Source organism: Lineus longissimus, chromosome 2 (genome assembly GCF_910592395.1).
Source record: "Lineus longissimus chromosome 2, tnLinLong1.2, whole genome shotgun sequence".
NCBI classification, from domain to species: Eukaryota; Metazoa; Nemertea; class Pilidiophora; order Heteronemertea; family Lineidae; genus Lineus; species Lineus longissimus.
In genome coordinates, this window is record NC_088309.1 from 22,635,614 (window position 1) to 22,660,792 (window position 25,179).

Consider the following 25,179-nt stretch of genomic DNA (forward strand, 5'->3'; position numbering starts at 1 on the left):
GAGGGATTGCGATTTTGTATGCTGGTGTAGAAGCAGAAAATGTCCCGATGGAAAAGTGTCCGAACGACCGAACCATGACGTAGGCAACATATATCATTTATCATACGTCCCCTGCCCCTGGCTAAATTTATTTCTACTTTGGTTACAGGTGTCGTTATCATGTTACGACTGATGATTGGAGGAGTCTACCATTATTCTGGACTGGCATGGCTTGGTAGGTTTTGATCTGAAAAGAAAATCTGAGATCCAATTCGATTGCGTTTCACCATTTGCCTGTCGGAGATTGTCGGCTTCGTCTCACCATATAAATTATCTCATTTTTTCGAAATGGCGTTTGGTGACTTTCGCACGCGCATCTGAGTTCCACATGTATATACACTGGGCACTAAAAAACTTATTTATAGTAAACACATACTGTACGGCATATACGTACTGATTAATGGCGGTTCCTTTCTCATTCCAGGAAGAAAATTTGGATATTCAACTGAGCAGATAATTGAAGAAGATTGCGAACCGATGAAATGCGATAAGGGGATGGAAAAATTGTCATCAAAGTTTAAAGAAAAACCGAAACGAAATAATAAAAGCGATACAAAAATGAATGAATATAGAAATATGGGGTCAGTTGACCCAGACACTTCTGATGCAGGGAAACGAAATGTAGAAAGTGATGAAAAAGAAACAAAAACACCTGATATAGAGTGTTTGTATTCTGACCACAATCCAATTTCAAGTGAGAAACCACTGGCTAATCAAGGCATGGGTACAGTTGGAAAAGGACAAGAAGGGTCGAAAGACAACGTTAATGTTCTGCATATGGAAGAACAGAGTTTGCCAGATCAGAGTGCGTCGACGTCGCCTCCAGTTTGCCGTCAAAAGAGAGGAGAAATCTTCAGAACCCGTATTCCAATCTCAACTGAGGAACATCGAATGAGACTTACATACGAACTCTATAGAATTATATCTCAAAGCGATATACGAGATGTGACCACAGTAACGCCTGTGTTAACTGATGGAGTAGGGCCATCAGATGCGAAGACGGTAAAGAAATATATAATCGAGACAGGCCTCAATTCGTCATATTTCTATGGCACCGACTGTGCACGATGTGATCACGCCAAAATTTGTCACATCCACGGTTGTCAGGCAAATGACGCCCAACAATTAAATAGGATGTCGTCTGCTGAGATGGATGGAAAAGAAAAGCACACAAAAAGAACAAGCGGGTATGGTGAACATCTCTTTGAACGCTTAACAGATTTCGAAACGAGTGTTGCCGACAAGATCAAACCCGAAGTCACAACTGCTGACGGGCCTACTGGAGACACTCTTGCGCCTAAGATTGATACGGACAAGGCCACTCCTGATAGCAAGGTCAAGGTTGTTTCGAAAATTGATACACGCAGGAATCCTGATTACAAGGTCATAATTGCCGCAAAAATTGACACGGGTAGAGGTAGACCTTCTCCGGATGCCAATGTCAAGGTTGTTTCGAAAACCTGTCGAGGCAGAGTCGCGCCGGATAACACGATCAATGTTATTTCGAAAATCGACACGGGCAGAGTCATTTCGAGTAACGAGGTCAACGAAATTTTGGAAATCGACACTGGAAGAAACAGTCCTAATACCACAGTCAAGGTTGCTTCAAAAATCGAAACGGACAGAGTCACTCCTATTACTAATACCAAGGTCAAGGTTAGTCCTAAAATCCGTGGACCAGGCAGGGTCACACCTGATAGGAAGTTCAGAATTGCTTCCAAGATCAATACTGGCAGGGTCACTCCTCATAAGATCACGGTTGCTCCCAAAATAGATACGGACAGGGTCACTCCGAACGTCAAGGTCAAGGCCCCTTCCAAAATCGACACGGGAAGGGTCACTCCTAACACCAAGGTCAAGGTTGCTCCCAAAATCGACACGGGCATAGTCACTCCTAACATCAAGGTCAAGATCGCTTCCAAAATCGACACGGGAAGGGTCACTCCTAACACCAAGGTCAAGGTTGCTCCAAAAAAAGACACGGGCACAGTCACTCCAAACACCAAGTCCAAGGTCAAGGTCGCTTCCACAATCGACACGGGAAGGGTCACTCCTGACACCAAGGTCAAGGTTGCTCCCAAAATCGACACGGGCAGAGACACTCCTAGCATCAAGGTCAAGGTCGCTTCCAAAATCGACACGGGAAGGGTCACTCCTAACACCAAGGTCAAGGTTGCTCCCAGAATCAACACGGGCAAGTTCAACGTTGCTTCCGAAATTGATGCCGGAAGGCTGACACCTTTTAACAAGAATGATGTCATTCCGGCTAGCAAAATCAAAAGTAGGGGCACGGCCACAAACAAGATGGACAGTGCTGCGGAAACCGCTCTCAACTCCTCCATTGAAGGAACAGGAAAGAAGAGACATTGTCTCAATCCTTTGCATCTCAAACCCAGTTTGCCAGGAGTAGGCAGGGCGAAATCGTCTCCAGATGTCGCTGGTCGAGGTATCTGGCGTTAAACGGCCGAAATGAGACCTGTTATGACGCGTAATTTCTTAACTTTTGGTATTCAGACTTTGAAAAGTACGTCTTGAAAATGAGAACTACCATTGTCATTCATGTCATTAAAAACAACAAAATGTTACTCAAAATGGTTTCAGCGACAAACGGAATCGGCAGCATTGTTGTCCCTGCTATGGAGTGTAAGCTAACGTTTAGTACATGATTGTCAATAAATATCAAATTCTTTACAGCTTTAATTCCATTTTCCCTGCATCCAATCAGAGTCTTTTAAATAAACCATAGTCATTGAGGGCGGGTCCCACCGAGCCATCTTTGATGTTTATATAATTCCAACTTCAGATTGAAATCTTCGCAGACGCATCCAAGCTGTTCTATGCCAGCTTCTGAAGTTGTTATTGAGGTGGAGTCCCTACATGACCGAGACCACTCAAGTCCTCTAACAGCACCACCCTCCTTATCCATCATATCGTTAACGCCCAGTTCAACATGTGGTTGTTCCCCATATTTCGATGTTTCCATAGGGAGACAGCTGTAGAGACCATGGATGACTTTTCGGTTGGGACTTTCCGGCTCGGCAACACCAATATTATTGAAACTATAGTGCTGCAATCTCGTGGTCCTGTGATAATCTAAACGTCAAGTTTCTGGTCGCATACAAGCAGGCAGGCCACGGCGTCTCCGAATAATTTGACTTGGTAGTTGCATTCTGAACAAGGGTACCGCTGGATGGCCACGGGAATTCTTCCTCTGAGATGTCAGCTTTCGAAGACATCCTCAAATGCTTAGGTTGGTGGATGTGACGAATAGGGCTGTAGCCTTCAGGTCATGTTGGGCCATAGGCTGCACGTACTTTTGAGCCAGGAATTGCTGTATGTGTTAGATATCGACAGCAACACAATGGCGGTCCGCTACTGGAGGTCAAATAGTATCTCAGTTATGTCTTTGGCTGCATCGAGACAACTGCTAAACTACTTCATGGCATTCAGGAGCCATTGTCTTTGGGAAATCGGCTTGGCTGCTGGATCGTCGTGGTGGAGGATTCGTGCCATCATCTTTGAGACGTCCGATCACAGAAATGTTGCTGGCCGAGGACACTTTTCGGTAGGATGTGCCATTGTCTTTGAGAAGTCGGAGAAAATAAACTATGTTGCTGAACGTCTCTCAGGACATTTGAAACTATTACACCGGCAGTCATTCTGATAGATGGGTCAATGTTTTTGAGAAGTCGGTAATCGGCCAACGCTCTTTCTGATAGATGTGACATTGTACTTGAGAGGTCGGTGAAACCAGACAATGCGTGCATGTCTTTCTGATAGATGTGTCATTGTCTTTGAGAGGTCGGTGACACCAAACAACGCTTGCATGTCTTTCTGATAGATGTGTCATTGTCTTTGAGAGGTCGGTGAAACCAGACAACGCTTGCATGTCTTTCTGATAGATGTGTCATTGTCTTTGTGAGTCGGAGTAGCCAGACATCGCTGTTGGGCGTCTTTCTGATAGATGAGTCATTGTCTTTGAGAGTCGGAGAACCACACAACGATGTCGGGCGAGTCTTCGTCGTCTTTGAGAAGTCGAAGTAGCCAGAAAACGCTGTTGCTGGTTGTCTTCTTCTGGAGTCGCGTCATTTTCTTGGAGAAGTTTCTGATTGAGAAGCCATTGTCTTTGAGAAGTCGGATTGAATAACACTGGTACTGAACGTCTTTTGGTCTTTGAGATGTCAATGGTGTCATCTCTACATGTAGTTCTATCCACAGAAGTCTCCCTGATACATGAGTCACTGCATGTCCTCCAGATGTCAGTCACATCTGGACAATGTAGCCTCGGCAATATAGGTCTCACTACTGGCGGTCTTCAGGCAGTCACGTTGAGATGTTACCCGGTAGACAATGCTTCTGGTTAGGGATCGAGACAGCTGCTGAACATCGTAGGTGCCATGTGTTAGAGAAGTCTGAGTAGACGAGCAAAGTAGAAAGACAACGCTGTTACATGTCTTTCTGAATGAGGTGCCATTGTCTTTTATGAGTTGGAGTAAACGGGACTGTGCTGCTAGAGGTCTTTCTAAAAGACGTGCCTTTGTCCCAGCGAAGTTGGAGTAACTAGAAGTTAGACAACATTGCTGGGTATCTTTCTGATAGAGGTGCTGTAGTCTTGGAGTTGTCAGAATTAATTGACAATGGTGCGAGACGTCTGTGAGAGGTGCATTTGTCTCCGACAGGTCTAGAGTAACTGCTGGATGTCTTTCCGATTGTCTTTCATTGATGACAGTGGTGGCTAGCTTCTTGCATTGGTTGTTCTAGCGATGGGTTCATTTCGGATACATGAGCCACTGCCTTGAGATGGTCACATCTAGACAATGTAACTGGGGCAACGTCGGGCTACCACTGAACGTCTATCAGTAGTGGTGGTCTCCGAGATGTCTGGGTTTAAGGTTTTGAACAACTAACGTGTGTTGCTGTGTCTAGTATTAAGCCCTCCTTTGGCATAGGCAGTGACTGATACTCGGTCTCAGGATGACATCTGCAATTGAGTAGTCACTTTGTTCCAAGCACTGTCAAATATGGCAATATTAGACAGAGTAACAAGTTGTGTGAATGATTGTGACAATGTCTTTTAACCGTAGCTTTCCAATTTTAGAAACACAGACTGATATATTGGCCACCTCCAGACATTGTTCCTGGCAAGGAAGATATCACCGTAATTTTCACTCTATATATAATTTATTTGTCTATGATGACACAGAGGATGTACATTATTTTTGTATTTTACAGCTTTCGGACAGTATGTACAGTTTCCAATATACATATGTCCCACATGACCATCATCTCTGCACAGGCAGGTGCTGACCTCCTTTGGTCTTGTATGCCATTTTCAATTTGCATTTTTACATAGTATTACTATCGCTCAGTTTGTCTCTTTCCCCATTGAATATATAACAAAGACAATACACACTGCAAGCTCTCTTTGTACAGAGGTCACTGGACAGTATACTTTCAGACAATTTCACCAAGCAGTAAGAGAGAAAAGTCAGCACAAGCCTGTGGAGATCAACCAGATAGACTGAGACCAACAAACCAAGAGGATTGCGGTATAACAAAGTGCTACCACCAACATCACCACTACGATTTTAACATGCAAGACAAGGGAGAAATCAATTTTAGCTCGATAATCCTTAAAATTCTGCTGCTTCAAATTTCTCTTAATGACTTCAAAATATGTGACTCTGATCCAGGCAACCATAACACAAACGACCTAGCTGAGAATGTGTAGTACAGGCATCCTGTCCTATGCAATACAATGTTTTTGTATGAAACTGACAGCACCTAGTACATATTTCTCAATGAATAGCTAGGTTTTCTATTGGCAGCCACTGTAGAGAAATCTGAAGTTGGGCAGATGAGTACAAAATAACAGGAAGTTATCAGTTAATGATATAAACAAACTGTCACAGAAGTCAATTTCTCCCTTTGGACAAACCTATCCCATGATGATGGACGTACACAAGTGGCTAAAGTATGGTTAATGAACATGCTATCAAACTCAAAGTAACATGGTGAGGAGATATAAAAGTGTTTAAGAATTTCTCCAGTTAGCTCTACTACACAGTCCAGACCTTCATAAAGAATATAATATAATTTTACCTCAAATCAAGAAGCTTTCAAGTTGAAGGTGACCATCCTCATTTGGCTTACAGGTAACACATCATTCATAGAGAATTCTTTGAAAGGCTAGACTACAGACTGCCTCACAATACTATGCTTGTAAATGTATGGACATAAATTTGACCATGAATGAACAAATAAAGACTAAAGACTTTATTTATTCTTGTTTTTACCAATATATTGTCAAAGCCTCCTTTACCATTTATACTTGATAATATGGAATTACTCATACTGTGAGTGAGGCACCATACACTAATAATAACAATATTATGAGGTAGTCTTTTCTCTGAATACAATGAAACAGTTCAGTTAGAGACAGAACATGGCACTTTTTCATTACACAACATGAATTTGTGAAATAACGGCAACAAAAAAAATCATTTAAAATATCTCTTTCCATCCCCTGGATGCTAGTAGCTCAACCACATCAAATTGAAAAAACACCACAGGGACATACTCTCCATTTTCGCATTATTATTTACATTTAGTACAGGTAGCATTCCACAAGTCATTTTTATTTACTGAGGTGAAAATTCTGCTTAATGAGACCATTTCGCACAGAGAATGGTAACTGAGAGGGCTAGAAAAGGTCGCTTCTTCTCCTCCCCATTCAAATCTTTTTTATGATAATTCTATCATTCACAATATCAAATCAATACAGGTGTACACACTCGTAACAATTGCAACACTTTGCATCACTTTTGGCACCAAAAATTGCACAGGTTCAGTTCGTAGTTATTCAATCAATTAAAATGCAAGAAAACAAAGGAAATGTGCAAATGATTTTCATTTCAACTATCCCATCATTATGTCCAGAGAATGAGAAAGATCCCCCCTCAAAATTTACTTGCATGCTTTTCAATGTCACGTTTTTTATCAATTTTAATTCAACATCACACTTTTAATGGCCAAAGAAAATATAAAGTTATCTGTGTCGTTCACAGATAATCCTCACAACTTGACAGTCCATAAAGTGCCAAAGAAGCTGAAGACCAACAAACCATAATTATCACAGAAAAAAAAACTATACACATTTCAAGGGAAAACACTGGTTTGCCTTGGGGACAGAAACTCAATGGTGAATGTTTTTTATGACCAAAAAATCCTTCGTATCACATAGAATAGCCAATCTCATGAAGCAAAAAACTGTGATGCTTTGGGATAACATGAATGATTCACGAAAGACTTTTACTATTTCCATTCCATTGATTGAAAAGCACATCAAACTCAGGCAGCACCCTTATTCAAAAAACCTTCTATAAGTACATACAACACAGTGAATAAATTTCCCTCATCCTCATAATTAGATGGTGTAAATGATACTGTATGGATACAGCAAGCCTTTCAGGGACTGGGTGAATGAAAACTGCCAGAAATCTGCAGCAATGGTTTTGTAGAGCTGAAGGGCCCTTGGTTTGTGATCAATCACCACCAGACAAACATTGACAAATGGGTGATCAACAGGCAGTGATCCCAAAGGTACATTATATGATGGTGCCACTGCTAGTATACATATTATAGCCAAGACGACAGGTAGCAACCAACCACTGCTGGTATATAGCCAAGTGAACTGGTACCAACCATGACAACAGTAAAAATCAAAACTGATGCTTATGTATGTTGGCACAGAGTGCAACTGCAGCAGATTCCTAGCTTTACCAATAACCAAACACAAAAAAATTCAAAAGATGAGATTCTAGTATCTGAATGAAGTTTTTTGAAGTCCCCCCCCAGTTGCTGTAGCAGTCTCCATCTTAAAATTGGGGGTGGTGATTGGAGCTATATTTTCCTTGCACGCAAATATGGTTATCATACATTACACCCCAAATTTCCTCCTTATACATTGTCAAACTATTATATCGGCATAGGATTAAAAGTATTTAAGATTTATCTCTGAATACCCTGTCCCCGTAATGGTTAATTAATGACAAGCGCAGCCAAAAGAGGGCACACTGAGTCAGCAGCACAAAATGGAAGTGACGAATCAATGAATATATGAAGTTTTTTTTCTTCTATAAGGTTATATCCAAATCCTGACGTGCAGACATTCCTTGGCGTTTCTTGACAAAGTTTAGTGGATAGCAGGGGGTGGTGGTGGTGGATTTGACCCCTGAAAGGAAAATAAAATAACAGATAACTTCAGTGCACAACGACACATTTTTTCAAGGTATATTTTCTAAATATTTGGAAATCGCAACTGAATGTGATGAATCGAGTGCACCTTGTTCATAACTTTGGAACACCCAGTGGCGTTATTGATTGATTCACAACAGAATATCACTCAATGTTGTGAGAGTTTCCATTGGAAACATCTATGCGTGAGTGGATTATCAATCAAGAACCGTTACATTATGATACATACACATGTACAGATAACATGCATATTCTGAAGGGTGGCAACATATTGTAGACTGTGTAAAGCAAAATTTACATAGATAGCAGTAATTTTTTAAAAAAACCATTTAGTCTCCATGGCCCAGGTCATCAAAACATTTAATTCTCGACCTTTTCAATAATGCAGATTTTGGAAAATAGGGGCTGGTCATGCTTTGTTGGCTATGTAATGCAGGTAATGCAATAGCTAATTAATGCAGGAATGTCTGGAAAGACTGATGGGTTTCTTTATGTACTTCCTCCCTTACATTTTGAGATGGCCGTGGCTTTTCATTGTTATTTCTCATCGAATTGGGTCGCATGATGAAAAGCACTGAAGCAATAACGAGCCAAGCCACCATGATCATCATGACATTGAGACCTCCATCCTCGGGTGAGCCCTGCGGACCAGGCACTGAAAAATATGAAATTGCAAAATATGATGAGTACAAATTTACTGACAGACTAAGTCATAAGTGACACTGCTGGCCATTGGAATGAAAATTGAATCCACAGGAAATAATCTGAAAAACTGTGTTCAGATAGTGTGAAAAACTGGAGACCTCAATTCTATTCCTGGACTTGGTGTTGATGGTTGGGGAGGTTTCTCCAAGGTTACTACACAGCTTACTGTCATGGAACAGCCAGCAACAGCCAAGTAGACTGATTATTATAATTACATGTATCAACAACGAGCAATCAGAACTGCCCACATCATCATAGTGGACTTGAGCCTTGGTCTAGATTGCATCAGTCACAATTGACTAAAAATAAAAAACAACAGCTGTTCTCAATTGACAATAACACGTACATGTCAACCAAGGAGAGCTACTCAAGCATGTCAAGTAGGTTGTGCATTTCAAAAAACATCATTCCTGAAGCGGATTTGAAAAAAAAGGAAGCCTGAAGCATAAATTTTGAAAAAAGTTTTGGCCGCAAATAGTCAAAAACTGTCAGTTTTGTGATAACCCTTCTGAAAACAGAGCTAGGGCCCTGGCCCAGTCTGAGATGGTGTTGTTTTTTTAAGTCTCAAACTCTCGGCTGAAATGCAGCTTGTCCATCCTATCATGGATCTTGACAGTTGAAACAGGTTCCAATGCACGTTTCACACAGCCATTACAGCCATATGTTGCCAATTTATAACTGAATATGACGTTTACACAATTGATGGCAAATATATGGATTTCTGATTAATGTTCATCAACGCTGCACAGACCGTAGAGTGACCGCAGATAAGTACGGCCATGATAACAAAAATCTGATAAAGAATTAAATCATCTTGTTCAAAAGACAGCTTGCATGTGACATGAATGCAATTTATAAGATAAAATCAGCAATGTGGACATCACTATCGACATATAAACCGGTTGTGTCCTACTACAATATTCTAATAAAGTGAGTTGGACTTAATTATGCAGTTACAACCAGTGTTTGAAGAACAGGCCTGTCTGTTTACTAAAAACATTATATGACAGTATTAGTATAAAACATGGAGATCAATATCCCTTTTTAGAAAGAAGAATTCCACCAAGTGAAACCTACAATGAATAACATTGATATTAATATGACAACATTGCAACTGCATACCATACCCAGCACAATACAAATTATATATTTAGCACCAGGAGAATTTTTCTAGTCTATCGAGATGGGAAAAAATATTCCAATAAATCAACATATTCGTGATGTGCTGTGTTAGAGATAAAAAGTATCGATCAATCAACAGGCCTACATCCCTGCAGCATTCGTTTTCAACTAATGACAAATGAGCACATACAGTGTAACACTAAGGTGACTGTTTAATCCCAATTTTTGGGATATGACCATTTAAAGATTCTACATTTACAGCAGTTGGACTAAGATCATGCAGAGTTCAACCACTTCTATCTGATCTAGTGTAAATCATGGAAACCTCAGACAAAATGAACTATTTTGAACGACAGATCCTGTCCTTTTTTCATTCATATATATGCATGCCATCAATTGCACCCACTAATCATTCAGCAACCAGATGAAGGTCTGCATTGCTAAATCAATCAATGAAGATCACAAACTCAAAATGCCAAAGGCAAAGCTTCGAATAATTAATTTGCTTCAGGAAAATTTTTAAATGTTTATCACGTATATTGCGCAGTTGACTAAAGTATCCAATAATTGGATCCACAATCAGACGAAACACTGGCCCTCAAGGAATTGATAGAGTGGCCTGGAAGGAAGTGGATATTTCAGTTTGATAACACCTCAAGCCCTGTACATGGCGCAATTCTATTGGACAGAATGCTCAGCCTACATTAATAGGCCCAATCACTGTTTATAGATTTATGTATACATAGAGAATATTGTGTGCTTGTAATAGTTGGGGAGGAATGGCATGCCACGGTATGGATCCATTATCAACAGCCACTCAGCTGTTACTTTTACAAAACCCAGTACTGTACCTGCACTATCATTGCTGCACTATGGGAATTCACAGGGATTCAATAATTAATACTTACAGTCTTGTGGGCAACTGTTGTCTGTGCAGTAGGACTGGGAATTTCTTAGCTGAAATAAGACGGCAGCATGTAATTAAAAACAAAATCATATCTGCTGAGCTTAAACTACACTGACTAGGCTCACATCATACTGTTCCCTGTCAGTTTGGTTTAGAATGATTATATATGGTCCTGTCCTAAAAACATTTCAGTAGGGGGGTAAAAATCACAGTCTGAGATAGGGTTCTGATTCACTGTGCAATTATGGCCGACACAACTTGGAGTCAACTTTCCTTGGCTTCGCCAAGTGAATTTGCAAGCGATCAAAAACCGGGAGCCCGTCCATTTGGGTTTTCAAATTCAACAACTGTATCAACAACTCTACTTCAACAAGCCACAACTAATAACTTACCAAGTTAAGGAGCCTCTGCATGGCATGCTCATGGTTCCAAATACACTCACATGGGTCGAAGTCGGACATTGTTTTAGCTGTGTTGCCTGCAATATGCAAAGTAAGCCCACTCAATTGTGTGTTTTCCTTTTCTATGACATGATACTGGTGGAGTAGTGGAGATATGTTTTGATACTGCACGTCGTCTCCTTGCCAGAGTCGCATCCGTCGGTGACGCAGGTGTCAGCGTTCTGTTTTTCTGTATTGAACGGAACCTGGCCTAGGGACTCCAAGTCAAACCTTGCTTAACAAAAATGTATCTACAACAAAAACTACTGAACGGAATCGGTCGAACTTGGTATCAATCTTCTTTTAGAAAGATTTCCCATCCACTGGTACCAATGGTTTGAACCCCCTGGTAATGGAAGTATCCGGTTGCGTTTTTTTTGGACCACCCTGTATTATAGTAGTAGAGCTGAACTGAAACTTGAAAGCGTAAATCGACCCATTTTGAAATGACAATAAGACTAAATCTACACAAAAAACAATTCAATTTGCGGCTAGTTTTTGAACTTACAATATGTTGGATGCAAATGGACGGTTTCCTAAATTATTCTGATTTCGACAAAGTGATATAAATCGGTTAAAATGAAGTGTTCCGATGAGGAGCCACGTCTTGTTTATCTAAAAGGTGCCCGGATGATCATGCACCCTCGTTCCCCAATTGAGAAAGTAAAAATGGCCGCGCCCATTGACCGAAAAAGTTTTTTCTAAATTGATTTCAACGAAACATTTTTACCTGTTTTACATTACTTTTCGTGAACTTTGTGCCTTCTGAAAGTTGAGGTAAGTACCGTAGGCAAAGTAAACATGAATTAGTGTCTATAGCAACGATTGCTTTTGCTCAGTGACACGGTAAATGTATCTACAAAGTTCAGTATGCATTCATGTACACGATGCATACACAGGGTGTATCAAAATACATGTACACTCAAAATAAAAAAAGCATAAAAAGAATAGTGTTGTGGCAGTACCACACACAATGGTCTTTCGACAGGGTCACAGAACATGTAATATTCGAAAAATTTGCAGTATTATGAACAAAAGAACACATTTGTGACCATGTAGGCCTAGATGTAGTCTTTTCTTTCCTTGCCGCTGAGACTAGAGTGCTGATTTCAGGTTTGTTGACTGTTGTGGCCAGCATCATCTTACTTGTGCAAGGGTATCAATTGGAAATGGGTATGGCTTGGAGCTGCTGGGAAAGGGTCAGCCGTCTGCAAGTACATACCCTAAAAACATTTTAGCCTCAGGAAAAACCGATGTACCCTCAGAGTCTAAATGAATCCTGGGTGCCCTGGCTGCCAGTGACTGACTGGAGTGGAGGCTGGTGATGTACAAGTAAGTTTATTATGTGTATTTTCCATTTTTACAGTGAGTTGTTTTTCATTTCACTTTTCAGAATTTGAAGAACAAACATTTACCATGATGGCTGACCAAGAACAAGAAGGAGCAAACCTATTTGAAGCCATAAAGAACCAAGCACCTCTAGAGCTACTACGGGATATTGTTCAGAAATTCGATACAAAGATATCGAATACAAGAGACAGCAATGGTTTAGATGTGATGCAGACAGCCATTGTGGAAAATCACTGCGAACTTGTTCGGTACCTGTTCATGAGAAACTATTTCAAGGAGTTTGAAAATACTCCAAAATGTAATAATTACATGCACTTGGCAGCACGGTTAGATCGCGTGGTCATCCTGCAGCTGTTGATGGAGCATCGTCCTGGAGATGTGGTGATGCGTGGCTCTGTCTGCTATCCTGATTGTTGTAGTTGCATTGGAGATGCTGATTTGGAAGAGGAGAAGGATGACAGAATGGAGGACAGAGGTGGCAATCAACTCGGTATGACACCCTTAGACTTTGCGATTAGACATGAAAACATTAAAAGTTTGAAAGTACTGTTGCAGTCAGAACTTCTCAAGTGCGACATGTCTTCCGATTCAATTTTAGAACGTGCCTGTGAAATCAATTCACCAGATGCTTTAAAAATCCTACTGACTGAAAAACCAGATCAGAGGACCCTTGTGAAAACTTTCGAACAGGCTGTCAGAAAAAAACTTTCATCTTGTATCAATTGTCTTCTAGAGAATGGTTTTGAAACAGAAACTGCTTTCAATGGTATGAATTGCTTCCATGTAATGTATCAGTATTCATCCTCCTATGTGTACCGTCCCAGCAACGTCCTGACCACTGCCAGCAAAGACGTTGGCCTCCTCAAGGCAATGGAGGTCCTCATCGCACACGGTTGTGATGTAAACGCAAGTGCTCTGGCAAAAACCTACCCACTCTATACATTACTTCATATGATGTTCTCTGACTTCTGTAATGAGCCGGATGCACAGCATGTGGAGGCTACTGAGCTATTGCTTCGGGCAGGTGCTGATCCTAACTTTGATGAATATGTCAATGCTGGCGAGGGACGGTTTGAAGCTTACGGACGGAATGCCTATTCCTCTGCACTGCATGTTGTCCAATTTGATGTCTTCTTTCCTGGTATTACTTTGAATAATACCAAATCGGTGCTCAAGTTGTTATTCAAATATGGTGCTGACCCATACAAAAAGTGCTCCTCTTCGGGCCTGGTCCCCCTCGCTCAGTTTCTAGACCGTTTTTGTGATGTTGATTATGACGATTACTTGATCATTCAAGAAGACAGCCCTATGGAGAAAGGAGATTTAGCTAAAGCACTCGGTGATGTCCTTTCCCTTTATTATTTAAATATGAATCTCCCTGAGTTTAGTAAAGCAGTGCAAGAAAGTGATATCAAAGCAAAATTGCATGTTTTTGACATAATTGGCGATGTTACCAAGGATGTCCTGAATTTGCTTTGTAACCAACCAAAGAGTTTGAATGATATGGCGAAGCTGGGTGTTTGGGAAGGCATTGGCAGGAGTGCGCTGAACTTGTATAACCTACGAAAAGATGTCCCTCCTGCGTTGTTGAAATCTGTACAAAGGTTATTTGAGTGTCAATAATGGTAGTTCAAGGAAACCACAGGTATATGAAACCTGTAAACGATATCCTGTTGTCTATGATGTTGCCTTACTTTGTTCAGGTGAACAATCTTTCAGAATATGGAATGTTAAATTTGCATGGTGTTTTGAGTGCTAAATATTTATTGTGTAACATTTTGATATTGATTTACCCATTTAAAGTCAGCAAAATCTCCTTTTTGTCAAAATCCAGCTGGAAACATGTTTGTCAGTACTTACATGTAAATGGTATGGTTTATGAATCTATTAAAAATATAGTGTTTGTTTTGAAAATTTTGTGTTCATCGTCTTTAGTTCACTCACAACTACACTGGATGAAAAAAACCTGTGAAAATGCCCAGACAATGGCCTGGACGATGTGTATTTAGGACCAGTGTGCAAACCTAGGTGGTTTGAATAGATGCACTGTCATCTCTGGGGGACACCTAGCTGTTCTGAGGAAGACAACATGTTGTCTCCTTGTTGCCTCAAAGGCCCACACTCAAGTGGTACAAATATGTTGTCTCCTTTCAGTTTCTTCTAAGGAGGACACCAAGGCAGTACAACTACATGTACATGTAATTTGGTCTCACTCACCAAGGTGGATCCAATTTAATTTGTTGTTTCAGGGGTATCAAGATAGTGCAGGTATGTTACGAAGGATGACTGAGGTGGTATGGATAGAATGGGTGATATGAATAAAGACTAGCACATGCTGTTACTTCAGTTTTGTAAAGAAAGGCCTAGTGTAAATAAACATGGAAAGTTAGATGAAGCATTTGCTGGTCTATATTCATATCACTCTCCTTGTTGCTTCCAAGGATAGGGAATGCAAAGGTGGTACGAAATGTTGTCTCGCACCAAAACTGCCTATCCGATTGTTTCAGGGGAAGATGATACAGATGTGCTGCATCCTTGTTGCCACAAAGGAGATACTGAGGTGGAATGGATATTTTGCCTCCTTTTTGCTTAAGTGGATACCTAGGTGGTTCACATGCAGTTGGTATACATCCAATCATGTTGTCTCAGGGTACACAAAAAATGGTACGAATTTGTTGCCTCCTTCTTGCTTCAAAGGGTCAACACTGATGCAGTATGGACATGTAAGCACATTTTGAACTGCAGTTGAATTAAGAAAAGATACTGAAGACAAAATAATTTCTTATTTATTCTTTATTGAGCAAAAATTCTTCAACAGGTGATCTCCAGAAGACCAGGCCAAAAGAAACATGGTTTCGTTCACAAAATTGTTAAGACTTAATAAACTTATGAACACCATGCATGGATGCAGATGCAAAGTTGTCGACTTCAGATTGGTTCGCTAAATTGGGAGGCGTGGCTATTTCAGCAGAAAAGAAGCTGGTGTGAAGTGAGCAGCTTGGCTATAAAAAGACAATACCATATAAATCATAACAATTACATAACCAATCATGATTACTCGTTTGATTGGACACAAAATTACTCGTACTAAAACAATCAAGCAAAAGGACAAACTCAGGACATTATTCAAATGCAAATTACAATGAGTCATGATGGTAACTTCTTCCATATTCTAATGCAAATTTGACGACTAAAAAAAAAACTTTCCACAAAAATGTCACGTTTTTCTTAAACATGATGACCAGTTTCATCAACAACAATCACAGCACATTGGGTGATATGAATAACGACTAGCAAATGCTTTTATCTAAAACTCCATGTACATTTACACTAGGCATTTCTGTTCAAAACTGAAATAAAAGCATTTGCTAGTCTTTATTCATATCACCCCATGACATCAAATCACATTGGTTACAAAAATACTGTTAAAATTACCAAAAATTGTGACAAGTTGTCTACAAGTACATGTTGTACTGGAGTATTTTCAACATCCCGAGTTGGTATCGGAGTTTCATCAGAACTGAAATAAGAATCTGTAAATCCCGATTTGTTCCACAACTATATTTTTGGAAACGCATGTCAATTAACTTTCATACATGTGAACAGAACATAAAGCCACTGAAAGTATAGATGAGATAGTACATGTACTCTTGCGACATATTTCAAAATATTTGGGTCACCATTGTATGGTTTTGCAAATGTAAGCTATTACAAGTAGTTCAACAGAAAATTGGATAAAAAACTGCTCTGATCAACATGTTTACCGCAAATTACATTCCCTATGAACTAGAAAGACCAACTAGGTCTCGACAGTTGATGCAGAAAAATCCAGCAAACCTACAATAGCTGGATACACTTTAACAATTTCGCAAAACAGATTCCTTGTTTGTTGCCACACGGCCTCTTCTTTAGTGTCTTAAGTCGTAACCTGAAAGAACAAGATGACATCTGAATGAACAGAAAGGAAAATAACCTTCATAGGGAATACTACATGTCATGTAGATGTTACAGGAACAAATGCTCGCCTCCTATTTTCAGCTCATCATTGCCGATGTCGCCACCCATTTTTGCAATATTTTTCAGGTAACAGCCTAACGCAATTTACTACACTAAGAGTCCTGTGGCAGAATTAGGAGTCAAGATGACATGTTCATTCATGACCGATGTCACCAAACTGTCTTGCATGTCTCACACCAAATCATGGTCAAAATGAAGCAGGACAATTGGCTGTGTAACGTTTGTTGTGGTTTCAAAGTGGACTCAGAAAAGCAAACTTGAGGTACTATCATTTTTCTATTTACACAAGGCTTCAATAATAACTTACCAAGTTTAGAAGGAATTCCTGGATTCTTTTTTATACTGGACAAACGTCTCTTGGCAGCAGGAGAAGCAAGCTAAATAAAGTTTAAAAAATAGTTCATGGCCGTTAGTTAGTTGTTTCTGGGTAAATGATATGCCAAGGAAATTGGCTCTTCATCAGAAAAATATTCCTTGTACAAGCACGAATAGCAACGATGTAATGACATAACAGACTTCCCCATTCTCAGTCTGGCCTGTTGGCTTCTGCCTATCGTTTCCCTTTAACCAAAAGACCATTCCACCCATTCCATAACATTCAAAGCATTAAACCTACCTGGTTGAAATCAGAGCTGGCCCTAGGAATCTCAGAAACCCTGCGTTTCTTCCCACTGTAGGTCACAGCAGCTTGGGGTGTGCCAAATATATCAGCATCAGAAACTGGATTGGCCGACTTGTTGAAGATACTGCTATGGGCATCATCTTCCTCAGGTTTATGCCTCAACGAGTACCTGCGGCGAGTTTCTTCTGGCGAAAGTGGCGAAGCAGTAAAGAAGTCTGTCATGGCACATTGTTTCAGCACTGCTAGTTCTTTACCAGCTCGTCGCACAGACTTGGGGGTGTCCGGAGGAACTGATTTACCCTTGGGGGTACATGGAACAGTTTCTGTAAGTTCTTTACCTGCTCCTCGTACAGATTTGGGGGTGCCAGGAGGAACTGATTTACCCTTGGGTGTAGATGGAACAGTTTCTGCAAGTTCTTTACCCGCTCGTCGCACAGACTTGGGGGTGCCAGGAGGAATTGATTTACCCTTGGGTGTACATGGAACAGATTCTGCAAGTTCTTTACCTGCTCCTCGTACTGACTTGGGGGTGCCAGAAGGAACAGATTTACCCTTGGGGGTAGATGGAACAGTTTCTGCAAGTTTTTTACCAGCTCGTCGCACAGACTTGGGGCTGTCCGGAGGAATTGATTTACCCTTGGGGGTACATGGAACAGATTCTGCAAGTTCTTTACCTGCTCCTCGTACAGACTTGGGGGTGCCAGGAGGAACTGATTTACCCTTGGGGGTAGATGGAACAGTTTCTGTAAGTTCTTTACCTGCTCCTCGAACAGACTTGGGAGTGACAGGAAGAACCGATTTACCCTTTGGGGAAGATGCTGATGGAATGTCAGATTTGTCATTCTCTCCACTGTTTGTCTCTTTTGCAACTTTTGAGGAATCAATTGATTGCCTGGCTTTCTTTTTCTTGGATGATTTTGATTCAGCTGGAGTTTTTGCCCTTGAATCAGGAACACCAGTTGGTGTTTCTGAATAAACAGATCCATCATTCTCGATGGCCTTTGTTTCTGCAATGAAAGCTGTCTTCGATTGTACACTTGTCCCAGCTGGTGTTCTAGATTTCTTATGCTTCTTAGGCGATCCGGTAGCCTTGGAAGAAGTTTTAGCAGGAGTTACTTTGGGTGTCTTTGAAATCTCATCTTCTGATTCGTGAACAATATTTTTGGACTTGATCTTAGTCATCGACTTGGGCGTGCCGCAGAGGGACATTGTACTCCATATCACAGTATCGTGACCTTCAACTTCAGATGATGAGCCATGGAATTCGTATGGACTCCCAGGCACCTTGTTCCCTCTGGTAGCTTTATTTCTAGTCTTCTTTGATTGAGTTCCTCTCTTTGAGGCATCATCATCTAGAGGCTGAAACTGCTCATCCACTTCTTCAATTATGATACCACTGTCCATACATGTAGGCAGATGGAATTTCAACTTGTTTCTGGAGACCTTGCAATCTGAACCAAGGTCAACCTCTTTCAATGGCGACTTAGTGCTGCTTGGACTCGTATGGACCATCTCACTCCTTGTTCTTCTACGAGGCGTATGAGGAGACACAGGACTAGCAGCAACTCCATGACAATCATCGCTTCGTGTTCTCATCCGAGGAGTTGATAAAAGCTCCTTAACTCTCTTCTTCTGCAACTTCTCTGAATGTTTGGTCTTCTCTGGGGTCGGTGCTTTTACAACAACACCTTTCTTCGGAGAGTCAAACTTTGGCTGTCCTTCAAGACGCCTTTTCTTAGGGCTGGATACAATTTGACAGTCATCAATTTCGGCAGCAGCTTTCAATTTCTTGTGAGATTTGCTAGGGCTGGTCGCAGGTTGAGCCACATCATCTTTATCTTGAGAATGCTTTGAACTACCATTCCTGAAGTTGGACTTGGCAGCCTTTGATGGAGACTTCCTTGAACTGACAGCAGGATTCAGCTCATCAAGGTCCGTATCAATTGGTAATAACCTGCCATCAGGAACAGCAACGTCTGAGACAATGTTCAAATCTTGGGTCAGAACAGAACTGATGTCCTCCTCCCCAGTTACCTCTGGGGCAAACATATCAACCAGATTCATCATTATTACTGAACCGTGTTCATCATCGGATTTCCTGGCATTAAGAATACCTTTACCACGTTTGGATGACCTAGTTTTTTTCAACTCTGAACCAGATTTGATCAACTTCTCCCCCTTCTCTTCCTTTTCCAGCAGATGTTCTCCTTTTTTGGGCAGATCTTCAGCTGGAACTTCAATCCCAAAATCCCTTTCACTACCACTCTGTCCCTTGTTGGAAGTACTTTTTTCAACTACATCCAACTCAATACAACTATTTAGACTTCTCTCCTTATCAGCGGTAGGTTCTTCAACTTTTTCAATGTCACTATTGAAAGGATTCCGTCTCTTTTTCTCAGAATCTTGCCCCTTACACGTTTTAGTGAAAGAGCGCACTTCCAGGACTTCAACATCGCTATCCTCAAAGAAATCTGCACTTGTTGCACGCATTTCTTTGTAGTTTGCTGCCGTTCGTTTCTTTTCCGTTAACTCTCTGATGGCTTTTAGAGTCTCTGCTACAATTGTGCTACAGTGTGATTCTTTCACTTCATCACCATCCTCATCTGAAGTAGATGCAATCCACTCATCATCATCATCATCACCTTGATCTGACTCTCCCTCGACTCCTTCCACCACCACTTGGGGCATGTCGGGGAAGATATCCTGAAGAAAAATCAACCAACCCTTCAGTTCTTTGGTTACAGCTGTTGTAAATTAAGAAGAAGGTCTAAGCACAACTAACCAATTTGACTGGTCGACATATCGACAACACCACTGAACTTGGCAACAGACAGTCAGTGAACGTAAGATATGATCCTGTTCAGGACAACTTACCTTTCTAGCTGTATCAGCTCCAGTGTCAATAAAGAACAGCTGATCAGCTTCGTTTGTCTTTACTTTAGACACCACGTCCACTTCCTCTTCGGAGGAATCATTGTCTTGTGCTTTTGACAGTTCCTTCCCTACCAGTGCCTGAAGAATAACAAATGAAATCATTGCCTTACGTCTAAACAAAGTTGTAGGGTGATCAGTGGCATGGTGGAAAGGTCACTTGCCAGAATCAGGAAGTCATGGGTACAACTCGCAGATTGATCACAGCTGTCTCATGTCTGTGTATTTGCCCAAGGACCAAATGGCGAAGAAATATGACAGCTAAGCCAACCACTAGGCCATAAAGGAAATCCTCCATACTGGGGGTACAGCACACTCTAGCCTGATAAGCCATTGGTTGGGCAGGTCAGGCAATACCCCAGACTTAAACTTTTATTTGCACATGGAAACAGCACTCCAATTTCCATTTGAGTTCATTGAAGATTCATGCCTACCTCCATAAGACTTGCTATGAATGCAGCAGGCTGGTTTGTATCAATGTAATACTCCTTGATACCATTCTTATTCAACCAAGTTTGGAATGTTTCGGGTATTGGTAGGGAACGGAAGTCCTGAAATCAAGAAAGACTATGCTAAATCAAAGTCACACATGTATCAATTTTGACTGTAATGCTGGACAATCAATAAGCCACTGATTACAGATTGGACACAAACTGTCTAACAGGCAGATACATGTAAGTCTAAATTAATATCAACACTTTATCTGTCACTTCTTTAGCGGTAAGTTTAATTTTTGCTTCCTCGTGTGATGATCCTAGGGGTAGGCCTCCAGTATATCACAGTCAAATAAAATGACAGAAAACGTTTTCAGTGAACACACAAAGAAAGAAATATGTCACTCACCGCTTGGAAGGTGTTTCCATTTGCCTCCATTTTGAATATCCTCTTGGTTTCCTGATTAAGGCACAATGCCCTGGCATACATAGGCGGTGTCAGTTTAGCTTGCGACTTAAGAATCTGAAACGCCCTCCTGAAATGTGATACGTGTCAAAGTTCAGTAGTGCCCTTTGTGTAATAGATGAAAAATTCAACCGAAGTACCAGTAACTCATACTCTTAACGCAGAGTCATTTTTAAGACAAGATAAACTCTAAATATCATGTCAATGGACACTCTTACTTGTGTTATAGTTCAGTATTTTCAAATGATAGAAAAAAACGGCTGTGAGCGATGACCAAATATCAGTTTCTCCGTTCTATAACAAATATATCATTATCAAGCAAGGCACCCAGGGGAATTGATCTTTCTCAACCTACCGGAATAGTGGGGTCACCAGGACTGCATCCTTTTCTGTCAGTTTTTCGCATTGCAACAGGCAATCACTTATAACCATTGGTGATTCAGCAAGAAGTAGAAAGACTAACTTTGCTAACTTCTTTCCAATTTTATTAACTTTGATCACATTCCTGAAAGTACGAAACAAAATTGGATAAGAAACAAAACCAAGCTGCCCTTGTTTCACACTTGGAATGGTTCTTTCTGCTGTTCTGTGCAAAGGCACCAGTTACAGGCAATGTCAGCTTTATTTTAAGAGATTTATAGAAAGTTCCTTCTTCATTGAAAGTTGCAGGTGTCAGGAAAGTGTTTTGCAAATATCAGATACAAACCTTGACTCTATGGCAACTTGATCGATGTAGACAGCCACGATGGCAGCCATCAGGTCGCCATACCGGCAGCCCGACAATTCCTCAGACAGAAACATCTTCTTTATTGCGAACAAATTCATGAAGTGTGACAACTCTGCTGTACTGATGGGATCATCACAAATGAGCCTGAAATATCAGAAGGTCTCACAGGTCGAAATAAAAGGTCAGTCACAACTGAATATATCGTTTAATTTCTCAGTTTATTTATCTGACTGTAAATCGATTAAACATTAATTTGAACATGTTTGAAATGAAGAGATGATCCACTGAGACAAATAATACATGTAATATAATATGAGAGGAAAGATTTCTTTGAGATTTTATGCTTACTGAAGGAATATTCTCATCAAACTCTCGAGCAGAGTTTGGTCCCCGACTGTGTATTGTGCGAGCTGGTGAAACTTCTGGCTCTTTGCCTCACCCTGTACCTGAAAGATGGCAAACATGAAACAATTGTTAATAAGGTCATTGAGTCGGTCTCATCTTTAGTTTGAGCAAATTCCTTAGTTTCTTCAAGTCTACTTGCACATCAACCCTCGGACAGAAGCCCGTCATTCTAAACGAAACTAGTACTGTTTTTGATGATACACAAATGGAACAGGAACTCTTTTATCAAAATCTGACATTGGAAGAACCATTAGTCATAGCGTAGATGTTGTCCTGAGCAGAGAACTTATTGAGCACAGGTTTTTAAAACAAGCATAAGGTATGAGGTTACTTTAGAATACAGGAAGTCCTAGATATCACAGCCCACCAGACCAAGGCCCCAGACTGTCCCAACAGGGAATACTCCCCCTGTATATGCATACATAATGTAGTGCTTGTGTATGAATTAGGTCAACTACTATTATGGTGTAGAACTGCAGAGATGTGAAATCTACATCTGCATCAGGAAAACAACGAAATTTGGAGTGAAAAAAGAAGCCACGCAAAAAGTTTTGTTGAATAGAATGGCTAAAAATCCCGGTAAGGCTATAATTACTACTAGGAAGACACACCTTAACAAATTGACGCCAAATATCTTCGTCTTTATGCAACAGAATAGGAAGGAGATGGCCATCTGAAATACAAATCTTTTTTCAATTATTCTCTTCATACAATCACCATTTTTTCTTGATCTCTTTATACACAGTTCACACCACAGCACAGCCTAAATGGCCAAAAATCAAACATTGGCCCTGTGAATCCATTAGATTTGATCTATGTCCAGCCCCGCCCCCATGATTTTTTGCTACTTGCAAGCTTTACAGTCCACACATGAATGATTGCCTAATGCAGAATACTCACAAAATTTTCTTGGGGTTGAATCTAATCCATTTTTCTTTCCGCTCTTGTACAGATTGTAGCAATACCCTGTCTCCACCTCCTCCCTGGACGTCTTCTGTTTCTCTGTCTCAACATCTCGTTCTGCGAGCCCAATTTGCACAGCTTTATCAGCAATTGCTTTCTTTTTTGAATGTTTCTTCTTCTTGACTGGTGGTTCTTTCTGCACATCCCTGATCCTCGAGTCTGATGAGTATCTACAAATAATAATGAAATACAAAGATAGATGACAGACAGGACAAACTTCTCAACTGAAACACTGATCAAACAGAAAGCAATCCTCAAGAGAGATGTAATTTCAATGACTCATATCTCAGTATCAATGGCAGCTGCAGCATCCAAATGTCAAGCTAGAATACATTCTTTGAACAGTTTGGAAATGATTTTTTACCATGGGTCTCACTGCAACTACTCTAGATTTGCTTAATACAGCTAAAGTATCAATTTCCTGTGGATTATTGCAATGGCAGTACATGCCAATATAACTCAGAATATCAAGTTAGATTTTTTTAGTACTTCACAATGTACTTATTCTATTGCAAATCTAGGCATCACCTGCATGCAGAATAATATTGTCATTCACAGATCTGCTAAAAATTACCGAATGAAAAGCTTCCTGTATTTGCTGACATTCTCAAGTATGTGGTTCTTCAAATACTCAATTGGGATTTTTTCTATTATTTCATTGAAGTCTCCATGTCCTGAAAAAATTAAGAAATTTTCAAGATAAATAATCAAATACCAAACTTGGGAATCATGTTGTATATATATATATACATCAGCTTTGACAAGCTAAGCTTATGGGCACTGTAATCAATGAAATAATTAGTAAGTAGTTTGTAGGCCCTTCCCTAGAGCCTGTGATTCTTGTGAATTTGGATGTTTTTAGAAGTGTTTGCCAGACACTTTGATGAGTTACTGCAGTTTTCTCTACTTAGTTTCAGGCCTTATGTACTCCACTGCCTGGGCAATTAACTGCACATGCCCAGTCAAGTCTCAGCATGACAGGATCAGGAAGTCATTGAACATGTTGAAGCTACCAAATCAATTATGACCTCCAGTTAACAGCCACTGTTCTAAATATAATAGACACTACTATTTTGTGACTAGGCCTATTAGTATTAGGCCTACATAACATAAACATGTAGGCCCTATCATATTTCTATTAAAATTCTAAAAGTTCTTCTCATATTGCATCATTTAGATGGTCATCAAGAGTTGAACTGCATGGTCATGTTAATGGAATTATGCCAAATTCCTTAATATCGTTCTATAAGATGCCAATATATCTAAAATCATTGGGAATCACTTTCATGAGATGGCAAAATGGGCACGACTTGTGCGTGTTGGGCAATAATCTGATAATTATCTTCAAGAACCCCAATTCTCTAATCGTTCTGCTTCCTCCGATAAAGCTTACCCGGGCCAAATTTATGTCCCATTTTTTTAATCAGCTTTTTGGCTCTTTTCTTAGTTTCCATTACTGCCCATAAAACAATGCAAAAGTTGTTTTATAAAGGATTATTTTTGGGTTTGTGTTAAAATTCTGCCTGAGATTTTTGTCCCGAAAGCCCGAACCGAAGCCACTCAAGTAAACAGCCAGGGATTGGTTGAATTCTGTTCTTGGTAGAAAAATTAACCAATCGAAAAACGTGTAAGTGATTTGCCGATACTGATCTGAGTTAGATGTGAATTAAATTTATGGTTTCGAACTTAATTTATCTAAATACAGCATATTTATTAAGGAAAGTATATATTTCCGAAACATCTTTGGCTAATCTAATAAGTTAATTGAATAGATTATTTTTTGATTAGTTATTTT

At 40.3% G+C, this 25,179-nt stretch overlaps 3 protein-coding genes across 4 annotated transcripts; 1 reads left to right on the plus strand and 2 right to left on the minus strand.

Moving 5' to 3' along the window:
• Positions 1-5,201: 5,201 nt before the first annotated feature.
• On the minus strand, positions 5,202-12,106 carry LOC135483087 (small integral membrane protein 14-like). Its single transcript, XM_064763605.1, has 5 exons — positions 11,978-12,106; positions 11,422-11,507; positions 11,031-11,079; positions 8,805-8,950; positions 5,202-8,272 (listed from the first exon to the last, which is right to left on the minus strand). Exons 2-5 carry the CDS (start codon positions 11,488-11,490, stop codon positions 8,234-8,236), a joined length of 303 nt encoding a protein of 100 aa, XP_064619675.1. The 5' UTR covers positions 11,491-11,507; positions 11,978-12,106; the 3' UTR covers positions 5,202-8,233.
• Positions 12,107-12,147: 41 nt separating this feature from the next.
• Positions 12,148-14,684, plus strand: LOC135483090 (uncharacterized). 2 transcript variants are annotated; one of them, XM_064763607.1, is made up of 2 exons: positions 12,148-12,246; positions 12,863-14,684. In XM_064763607.1, the coding sequence occupies exon 2, from the start codon at positions 12,886-12,888 to the stop codon at positions 14,440-14,442; it is 1,557 nt and encodes a 518-aa protein (XP_064619677.1). In that variant the 5' UTR covers positions 12,148-12,246; positions 12,863-12,885; the 3' UTR covers positions 14,443-14,684. The 2 variants fall into 2 exon arrangements, with proteins under 2 accessions (XP_064619677.1, XP_064619678.1); XM_064763608.1 differs by lacking the exon at positions 12,148-12,246 and adding an exon at positions 12,432-12,582.
• A 910-nt stretch (positions 14,685-15,594) lies between these two features.
• Positions 15,595-24,934, minus strand: LOC135483089 (nucleolar protein dao-5-like). Its single transcript, XM_064763606.1, has 13 exons — positions 24,778-24,934; positions 23,959-24,058; positions 23,322-23,554; positions 23,033-23,094; positions 22,365-22,462; positions 21,996-22,160; positions 21,645-21,794; positions 21,233-21,359; positions 20,824-20,940; positions 20,333-20,470; positions 17,453-20,161; positions 17,144-17,213; positions 15,595-16,747 (listed from the first exon to the last, which is right to left on the minus strand). The coding sequence occupies exons 1-13, from the start codon at positions 24,836-24,838 to the stop codon at positions 16,728-16,730; spliced, it is 4,050 nt and encodes a 1,349-aa protein (XP_064619676.1). The 5' UTR covers positions 24,839-24,934; the 3' UTR covers positions 15,595-16,727.
• Between the last annotated feature and the right edge of the window lie 245 nt (positions 24,935-25,179).

Coding starts and splice junctions, on each gene's coding strand:
- LOC135483087 (XM_064763605.1), bottom strand. CDS start 11,490: ATGTCCGACTTCGACCCATGTGAGTGTATTTGGAACCATGAGCATGCC. Junction 11,080..11,421: donor TGCAGAGGCTCCTTAACTTG/GTAAGTTATTAG, acceptor GTCTTATTTCAG/CTAAGAAATTCCCAGTCCTA. Junction 8,273..8,804: donor AGCCACGGCCATCTCAAAAT/GTAAGGGAGGAA, acceptor TTTTCCTTTCAG/GGGTCAAATCCACCACCACC.
- LOC135483089 (XM_064763606.1), bottom strand. CDS start 24,838: ATGGAAACTAAGAAAAGAGCCAAAAAGCTGATTAAAAAAATGGGACAT. Junction 23,095..23,321: donor TTCAACCCCAAGAAAATTTT/GTGAGTATTCTG, acceptor TTTGTATTTCAG/ATGGCCATCTCCTTCCTATT. Junction 22,161..22,364: donor TTGATGAGAATATTCCTTCA/GTAAGCATAAAA, acceptor CTGATATTTCAG/GCTCATTTGTGATGATCCCA.
- LOC135483090 (XM_064763607.1), top strand. CDS start 12,886: ATGATGGCTGACCAAGAACAAGAAGGAGCAAACCTATTTGAAGCCATA.